This window comes from Arachis ipaensis, chromosome B4 (assembly GCF_059453495.1).
Source record: "Arachis ipaensis isolate K30076 ecotype BB chromosome B4, ASM5945349v1, whole genome shotgun sequence".
Classification (NCBI taxonomy): domain Eukaryota; kingdom Viridiplantae; phylum Streptophyta; class Magnoliopsida; order Fabales; family Fabaceae; genus Arachis; species Arachis ipaensis.
Window position 1 is genome coordinate 146,845,885 of NC_142439.1, and position 9,303 is coordinate 146,855,187.

A 9,303-nucleotide genomic window follows, 5' to 3' on the forward strand; every position below is an offset into this window, starting at 1 on the left:
AATTATTGGATAGGAAGGCCCAAATCAAAAGCCCAATTACATCGAACAAGAGACTCCACGGTCCACGCTACCGCAAAGCTTAATGCATTTTTAATCACTTTCTTCCACGCCACGCAACGCAAAGAGACAAAGAAAAATACCAACCAATCCATTTTTTCTTTCCGTCTTCATCATTACCCGAAAATACAAATTACGGATCAAAAGACTGAAGACTTATATTCCTTCGTCTCTTACACACAAAATTCACAAAAGAAAACAAGAAAAAACTCCAATGGATTATTCTTCTTCGTTATCTTCTCTGAGCTTTCATTTCAATAGCTTCAGAGCTTCAGCGAACTCGTTCCTCTCACAATACGAACCTCTTCTTCTGCTTCTCGCTCCTCTCTTCTCTCTCATCCTCGCACACTTGCTTCGCTCATTTTTCAATCTCATCCATGAAAGAGGCCTCAAAGCTTCGCTCCTAGGGTTTCTTATGAGCTCTGTCAAGTAAACCAAAAACTGTAGCTACATTTTAGTTCTATGTATATTTTTTATTATTTAATCAGCTGAGAAAAAATAAATAAATAAAAGAAATCAGCTCAATATTGATTAATATAGTAATAATAATTTGCAAAAATTTGACTTCTTCTGATCTGTGATCTGTGTTTTGGATTGGCAGATTGATCCCTGGAGTGAAGAGTTACATTGATAGAGAAAAGCAGAAGGTCAGGTCTAGTGTAATTTTGCTGGATTGACATTTAAACTTGAATTGAACTCTGATTTTTTCTTTTTTCATTGTGATTGGTGTGGCAATCAATTATGCAAGTTACGTGTTTGTTTCCTGGATTAGTGTCTAGTTCACGTTGAGCCATTCATTTCTTTTGGTTGTGATTTGGCATTTGAGCTGTGATTTTTGGCCATTTTTGTTTGTTTGTTATGATTAGAGAATTAGAGTGTACTGAGTTGAATCCTTAATATTAGTGATTGGGTTAGTTCACCAATTCAGTGGTTTTGAAGTTGCAAATGTTCTGAGATGGGGAGTTTCTTCCTTGCGGGAGTATGTCTATGCCGTTTTGGTTACGAGTCCCCATCAGATTGTTGTGTTATCTATTTTTGTATATTAAAAATGAATAACGGTAGGTAACATCGAGACTTGATGTTATGCAGTTTTTTTTGTTTTTTTTTCTTTGCGGTTTTTAATTATTGACAGTGACGGATGAATGAGCGAGTCAGTGCATGTCGCTAGTTTTCCATCGTATGTACTTGAAAGTTGAAACTTGTGCGTTTTTTTTTTTTTTTTTAAAAAGAAGGAATAAGTAAAAAAATCAGGGATGGGTTTTACAGATATAGGTCCCCACTAAATTTTTTGCTTTCAGTTTTTTGGGTGAGAGGAAAAACAGGGGTGGAAGAAATTTATGAACAAAATATAGAGTAAAAAATTGCAATAAAAATTTATTCATGAATTCCTGACTGCCAGTTGGTTGAGAGATCAGCTAGGTTAGTCGACTGAGGATATTTGTCAAATCCAGACACGGAAAGATTCAATCTCTTCCATAAGCACAAGATGATTACTGAGTAATTTGTTAACCTGAGTATCAAATAAGATTGGGAATGCCATTTTAGCAATTGGGGTTACACATGTTGCTCTTTCTTTATTTGTCAACAATGTGGTGTACATTTTGCTGCTTTCTTTGAGTCATGAAACATGGATTGTGATTTATTTTGTTGTTTATCTGGTCATTTTGGGTGCAGGTTGTGGATAAAATGCAGTCTGATGGTAAATCTAAAAGAGAAGGTTGGAGAACAGAGTTGCCAAGCACAGGACTAGGCACTTTAGTACTTGAGAAAATGAAAGAGGAGAAAAGAAAAGATGTGGCTTGGCAAGGCAAATGCTCTGGTACAGTGTATGTTAGTAATTTTGGTAACGTTAGATGTTAATGTCTGATTATTTTTGCTTGGTATCCATTTTGTTATTGGTCCATATGATTGTACTTACATATAGATTCTTTTCCATTTATTTGTTTCTTGCAGCTACATTGGTGGAAGTGAAATTGATGGACATTTTTCTCTGATAAATGAAGCATGCTCAATGTTAGTAACATGGAAGTCTTTCAGCAGTACTTTTTTGTTCATGTCAATGATTTTGATATATATTGATTGCCAAATATGATATTCAAGCTTCTTAAGTTACCTGTAGATGGATTTAGGCATATTTCAGTGGTTTTGAATATATTTAAAATTTCAGCATACCTTGTTCAGAGAACCTGAGTTCATTTTCTTTTCAGTCTCCGACTATTGATTTTTATTATCAGGCTCTGATTTGGCTTCTTTAATAGTCTTCCTTGGGATTTACGACTTGTAAGCTTTCTCATTGTTGGAAATTTAAAATATTCGAAACTATCATACTGTTATGCCTTCTTGATTTTATATACATAAACTTGAACCTTTGCTGGCGAGATTGTCACTTGAGTGTTTAAAAACCATATTATCTATATATTTCTGAGTCTAATGCATCTTTCAGGTTTGCACATACCAATCCCTTGCATTTGGATGTATTCCAGAGTGTTGGACGCTTTGAGGCAGAAGTGGTTGCAATGACTGCAGCACTTCTTGGAAGTCAGGAAAAAAGTTCTGGAGGACAAGTATGTGGCAATATGACATCAGGAGGGACTGAAAGTATATTATTAGCGGTCAAATCATCTCGTGATTATATGAAATCTAAGAAAGGAATTACAAGACCTGAAATGTATCATGTTCATTACTAGACTTTTGGTGAATCTCCATCTTTTTTATCTTCCTAAATTAATTTTCCTTTCAATTGTAGGATAATTCCTGTGTCTGCACACTCAGCATATGACAAGGCTGCACAGTATTTCAATATCAAACTATGGCGTGTTCCAGTTAACAAAGACTTCCAAGCGGATGTAAAAGCAATTCGACGCCATATTAACAAAAATACCATCTTGGTATGCAAAGTTATTCTTCTATGCTTCTGGTGCTAATTCCATTACAAAGATTCAAAGTTCTTGCATTCTTGACTGGAGGTTCCACTGTATGCAAACTTCAGATAACTTGTATTCTTGCTATTAAGTGCAACTGACATTCATATGATAATACAGATTGTTGGATCCGCTCCAGGGTTTCCTCATGGAATAATTGACCCTATTGAAGTAAGTTCTTTGTTACTATTTAATTTTGATCTAATTGCTGAAAAGTGAACATAACTTCAACTTTATTGGTGAATTTCACAACGTTGATAATGTGAAACTTTCTTTTGTAGGAACTTGGTCAGTTGGCATCAAGCTTTGGTATTTGTCTCCATGTAGACCTTTGCCTGGGTGGCTTTGTATTGCCTTTTGCCCGTGAGCTTGGGTATGCATAGCATAGCTTATTTCAATAAATATTCTTTCAGCGCTGCTGTCAGTATACGATCACCTTTGGTTCTTACTATGTTACTGTTAAGGTTCTATTCTAAATTTTAAACCTGCCCTTTGGATCCAAATCTGCCACTGTGGGGTTTTTTCTTCTCTAGTTGACAATAATTCCATTTTCTCATACTGAGAAGCTTTCCAAGAATTACTTGACAATATCACAAATGCACAAACCCAATTTCTTGTATCAGCATGTCTTGCCATTATGTAACTGGCAGAGTATTGTTTTCATCTTTTTGTTTGCAAACTAGGGTCTATCTATAATGTTTTCACAATTGATTTTATATTAAGCATGCTGCATATGGAATGACACAAACCATGCAAAATGGGAGAAATTGGACTGTTGTATTGGAATGATTGATAGCTCTGAGGTTGTTGATATAAGTTTAAGTAATTTGTAACTTTTTTCTACCTAGGTACCCTATACCACCTTTTGATTTTTCTGTTAAAGGAGTATCTTCAATATCAGTGGACGTGCATAAATATGGTTTAGCTCCCAAAGGAACAAGTATAGTCCTGTATAGAGACCATGAAATCAGAAAGGTAAGTCATTGGCCTGGTCATAAAGTATTAGGGTAGTGACAGGTGATGCAATTCCTTTTTTGAAAAGTTTACACTTGCATCCAAACATTGGTTACTGAATATGTTTGCACTTAACTTTTTCCAGCATTTTTGAAGCACCTACAGAATATCTTGTTGAATCAGGATTTGTTTTGTTTTGCAGAATAGCTTGTGACCCTATTGTAATCTTTTTTCTTGTCAGATTCCATGTTCTATAACGAAATGACAAATTCTTTTTATTACAACCCAGTTCTCTTCCATTTATATTCCCCTTATCACCTTTATTTTGTTCCTTCTATTTTATGGATTAAGTTCTCTGCAATTTCTCTTCCTGTTATTGGAATATTGTTTGTTGACCCATTTGCAGCTGATTACTAATGTACTTATTTTCTTTCTGCCATCTGGGTTCTGCAGCATCAATTTGTTGCGGGTAAGTCTACCATTTCTTTCTGACAAATATTGTGTCTTGAAATTATTTATACTGTAGAGTGTACACTGTGCATAGAAATACCCACGTGTGTGTGCTAGTAAATGTATGATCCTGCTTAAACAATATTATAATATGGGAAGCTTACTAGTGCTCTATATTCAAGTAATTGAAAACTTCCCAGAACGAGCAACCTGAAAAGAAGAGGAAACAATATAGGTGCTGAGATAAAATAAGAGCTAGCCTAAGTTTTAGACAATGGAGAGTGATGCATCTGTTTGCATTGCTTTGTTCGTTATTAGGATTAGTTCTTTTGGTTTTAAAAATTAATTTCCAAATTCTACATTTTCACAGTTACCGAGTGGAGTGGTGGGTTGTATGTGTCTCCAACCATAGCTGGAAGCAGGCCTGGGGGTCTAATTGCAGGGGCATGGGCAGCAATGATATCTCTAGGGAAAGAAGGTAACTGCCTATCTCAGTGGCCTTCCAATGATTTGCTTTCCTTTTCTGCCTGTTCTAGTTCTTAATTCATGGTATATGGCAAATCAATGGTCATTTTGTTCTACAGGTTACTTGGAAAACACGAAAACAATTATGGAAGCAACAAAAAGAATACAGAAAGGGTACATATACTATGTTCCTTGATCCATCTATGGCGTTTTGCCTTCACCTTACAAAAAATTTTCAAAGTAATTGTTTTGCCATGTGCAGCATAGAAGAAATTTCTGAGTTGTATGTTGTTGGAAGACCCGACATGACCATTGTGGCTTTTGGATCTAATGTCCTGGACATATTTGAAGTCAATGATTTGATGACATCCAAAGGGTGGCATTTGAATGCTTTGCAGAGACCCAACAGGTTGGACTGGGATGGGGGAGCTAGCTCACTGAGCTAGTATTAGAATTATTTCTACACATTTCATGATTATACAACTTGATAGATTATTATGGCTCATCTTTTTAAGGAACTGAAGATATTTACTCTTTTGCATTCTGGTTTTCCGTCAGCATCCATATCTGCGTGACACTGCAGCATGTGCCAGTTGTTGAAGACTTCCTCACTGATTTGAAGGAATCCGTTGAAACTGTAAGTTTTTTTACTTGATTTGGTATCATAGTTATTCTGATTGGAATATTGGATCACTAATTCTGCCATGCATGGTATCATAGTTACTATGATTGGATCGCAAATTACGTCATGCATGCAATTTGCGATAGTGTTTTTCCGGGTCACTAGCAGGGTGGTTGTAGTTGAGACAGTTGATGTGACAATTAGCTTAATTCAGAGCAATTGTCTGTATTTACTTTGTATTTTCTGTTTCGCCAACCATTCAATGTTTCTTTGTCCAATTTAAGGTGAAGGAAAATCCTGGTCCTATAAGTGGAGGCCTAGCACCGATATATGGTGCCGCAGGGAAGATGCCAGATAGAGGCATGGTCCAGGACTTGCTGGTGGATTATATGGACGGTACCTGCTAGTGGCTCTCATCAAATACTAAGACATCCTTTACCAGATTTTTCTGACATGTACTGTAATTGATACTTCTCAAATGATATTCGATTATACTCTGCATTCTTTCATGCTTTGGGGACTCGGATGGTAAACAATAAAGCCAATGTCTGTTTATTGTTTTGGGTTCCATCTATTATCTACTTAGTGTGTATTAATAGGTGCTCTAAAGTACTTGTTAATCCTTTTTTTTATAATTTAAACGTGTTATAATAATAATGTGAGGTTAATCAAGATAGTAAAACTCTTATATTCTATGTAAAGGATTTTAAGTTTAAGTCTTACAAATAACAATATATTTTATAGATTATACATAATGAATAATATTTTAAAGAGAAAAAAAAAAAGATTGCTAACCAAATCTTTCTCATATTTTTATTATATATACTTGAAAAAGATAATATACAGAAAGAGAGACTAAAGTAATAATATAATGAATCTAATAACATTTAAAATTTCAAGTTTTCTGTAAATTTGTCATGTTAAATATATTTTGTAACAATATAAAGGATAGCAGTTATCGCATGATGGAGAATAACATTTATCTAGCTAATTTTGCATTAATATCATAATTTTTTACACTAAATTATGTAATTATAAAAAAAATACGAAAATTACAGAAATCGTTAGTTCATATCAAGAGTCAAAATTATGATCTTTTATTGTTTGTTTTCGTTTTTGCTTAGTGTATTTTAATTTATTATCAATTCTAGTAGAGACTAGAGAGAGATTTATAGTCCCTTGAAACCAAATTTGTGCCTAACATTACTTGAATTTGTCTAGATGATGGTGATCTACTAATACATCAAATTGAACTCTAGTATACTAGATCCTAAACTCATGGTTCCTTAAGACACAATTTTTCATAACCATTACTAGACACACAAAAGATATTAGACAATAGACACTAAACCCATGGTCCCTTAGACTAAATTGTGCCTAACTTTACATGAATTCCTCTGGATGATAACGATTTCATTATACATTGAATTGAAGAACTTTGGTGAAGAGAAAATCGGGTTGTCCTTTAGATTCTCAATGTCATGAGGTTGCCGTTTATTTACCTCTCTTTGCTAAACCAGCAAAATGTACATGTAATAGAATATCATTTCAAAACAAAGGAAAATACATTATTTAATTGCTAAGTCCAAAATAATCAAAAATAATTTATTTGAACTAAAATTTTATAACGTCACAAATTTTATTATTATTACCATACATCTAAATATCTGGTCTTGAAATAGAATGAAGACGCTAGAATGTGAAGATAAAGTGAATTGTTTGTCTGAGGCTCTCGGATTTTCATGCTGCATGCTTCTTTCGAAAGAGCAAATAGATTGTTTCTCTGGTGAAAAATAGGCTCTCAATATGAGGGGAAGCATCACTAACGTTCCCAACTATTCCATACCATTAAAAACGTTGAAAATGATAATGTATTGATAATTCAAATCAAAATCTTACTAAACAAAAACTCCAAACTAATGTAAAAGGATAAACTTTGAAATAAAAGATACAAATTGCAAAACGCTCAGCAAATAAAGCTGTTCAACTTAATATTTTCCTTAATGCCATCTACTAATAATAACCAAATTTGATTCCTATGAGCACATGCAAATGCAGCTTTAGTTCTCAGTAAAAACCAATCAAGGAGCAATCACAATGCGGCCGGCAACTTGATCGAGATCCCTACGACCATTAGAAGTCAATCTTCTTCCCCTACAACCCATAGAAACAACATCAAGTTTATGCCATAGATATTATATTAGGTAATGGAACTTTTTTGTTTAATGTTTTGGGATTTACGGGGTTCATAACTTTCATTAAAGCCTTACCCCTTTGTATCGAGCTCAATAATGTTCACTTTTTGCAACTGTTGCAGAATGTGCCTGGCTATACCGCCACTGCTCTTGCAAAAATGCGGGGGACGGCTTCCATTTCTCTTGCTTCCACCATAGATCCTCCTAAAAGCACCAACACCAAGGCCACCTCTCAGATAAACCTTCCTTGCCATGGAGGCTACAACAATTACAGAATCCCATCAGTCTTAACAGCAAACCTTAACATTTACCAACAGAATGAATCATATAGAGAGTATGCAACCATGTTAATGTACAACAAAGTTCCACCCTAATAGTTAAAAGAATAAACTCACCAGCTCTAATATAATACCAGTCAGGATCATAAGGAGCCAATTCCTTAAACTTTGCAGTTTTCACAATGTCTGTCCACTCAGGCAACTCCATCTGTTTAGCAATTAAAGAGTCAATAAATTAGCATGTACAAACTTCATTCCCCTAATCCATCACTGAAATTTTATTACATTCTACATACAAATTTCTACATTGACTCAAAGAAGCACCAAATTTTCAGTAACAAATAAAAAGGAATGGAAGTACTGGACAACATTTCATTCAATTAAATACAGAGAGAGTTCATTGCTATCTCTTGGCAGCATTATAACTGAAATACTTTGACCAAATACTGAAACAGAAACAGAAGCATTAGCAGCTATCATTATGTGCTCTAGAGTGTGAGACCAAAGCCATTAAAGACCAACAAGTTGTCACTCTCTACTTCATCCAAATTTTCTTCCACATAGATGACCTCGTTGAACTTCAACTAAATCCAAAGCAAGAGCTTGCTTAATTTCTACTTATCCACATTAAGACTATTCATTACCATATATTTTGAACAAAAATGAAAACAAAACCTAAGAACACTCCAACCTCACATCATCAAAATAACCCAAACAATAGAGACATATAACATAACCTAAAGCAAGACGAACTACGAAGCCCCAAATGAACTTGAGCATTGAAATGAAGGAACTTGTGAAATCAGAGAAATCCAGATAGAGAATAGTGATGATTAAGGTGGAAAAATCGAACCTTTCCAGAACGCTTGAGGTGGGAGGCATAAGCCTTGACGAATTCATGAGGCGAAACATCCTTGACGGTCCTTGAAGTTGCCATGGCTGAAGTTCGAAGCACAGACAATGCTAACCTCAGCTCCGAATTTCTCGCAAGAGAGGATGGAGAATCTGCGCCTCAGATATGAAATTAGGGTTTTTGCTTCGTTCCGGGTTTTCATTTTTATATTTTTGCCCGACCCGATTCTATTGGGCCTCTCTCTTCTGTTTGAAAGAGTTGGTGGCACTACCCATAAAAAAAAAATTTCCTACAAAAAATAAGATGAATTTTTTTTTGCGACTAAAATAAGATGCATTTGATTCGCATTTTTATTTTCTGGATTTTATGAAAAAAACTTTCTATTTCTGTTTGCTGGATTTTGTGAAAAAAATAAATAAATAATAAAAATAATAAAATTCTATTTTTTATTTTCACCTCCTGTTTTATTCTTTTCTTCACAAAATCTAAAAACAGAAAACACTAAACA

General features: G+C 34.6%; 2 protein-coding genes across 2 annotated transcripts; one reads left to right on the top strand and one right to left on the bottom strand.

Moving 5' to 3' along the window:
- Nucleotides 1–126: 126 nt before the first annotated feature.
- LOC148569588 (sphingosine-1-phosphate lyase-like) lies at nucleotides 127–6,039 on the top strand. The gene is made up of 15 exons (XM_088483847.1): nucleotides 127–486; nucleotides 659–704; nucleotides 1,732–1,883; nucleotides 2,011–2,070; nucleotides 2,501–2,725; nucleotides 2,804–2,945; nucleotides 3,099–3,149; nucleotides 3,260–3,351; nucleotides 3,827–3,953; nucleotides 4,386–4,401; nucleotides 4,753–4,860; nucleotides 4,967–5,021; nucleotides 5,110–5,256; nucleotides 5,406–5,484; nucleotides 5,754–6,039. Exons 1-15 carry the CDS (start codon nucleotides 272–274, stop codon nucleotides 5,874–5,876), a joined length of 1,638 nt encoding a protein of 545 aa, XP_088339973.1. The 5' UTR covers nucleotides 127–271; the 3' UTR covers nucleotides 5,877–6,039.
- Nucleotides 6,040–7,276: 1,237 nt separating this feature from the next.
- On the bottom strand, nucleotides 7,277–8,973 carry LOC148569589 (small ribosomal subunit protein eS19z). The gene is made up of 4 exons (XM_088483852.1): nucleotides 8,796–8,973; nucleotides 8,060–8,150; nucleotides 7,740–7,923; nucleotides 7,277–7,623 (listed from the first exon to the last, which is right to left on the bottom strand). The coding sequence occupies exons 1-4, from the start codon at nucleotides 8,877–8,879 to the stop codon at nucleotides 7,551–7,553; spliced, it is 432 nt and encodes a 143-aa protein (XP_088339978.1). The 5' UTR covers nucleotides 8,880–8,973; the 3' UTR covers nucleotides 7,277–7,550.
- Between the last annotated feature and the right edge of the window lie 330 nt (nucleotides 8,974–9,303).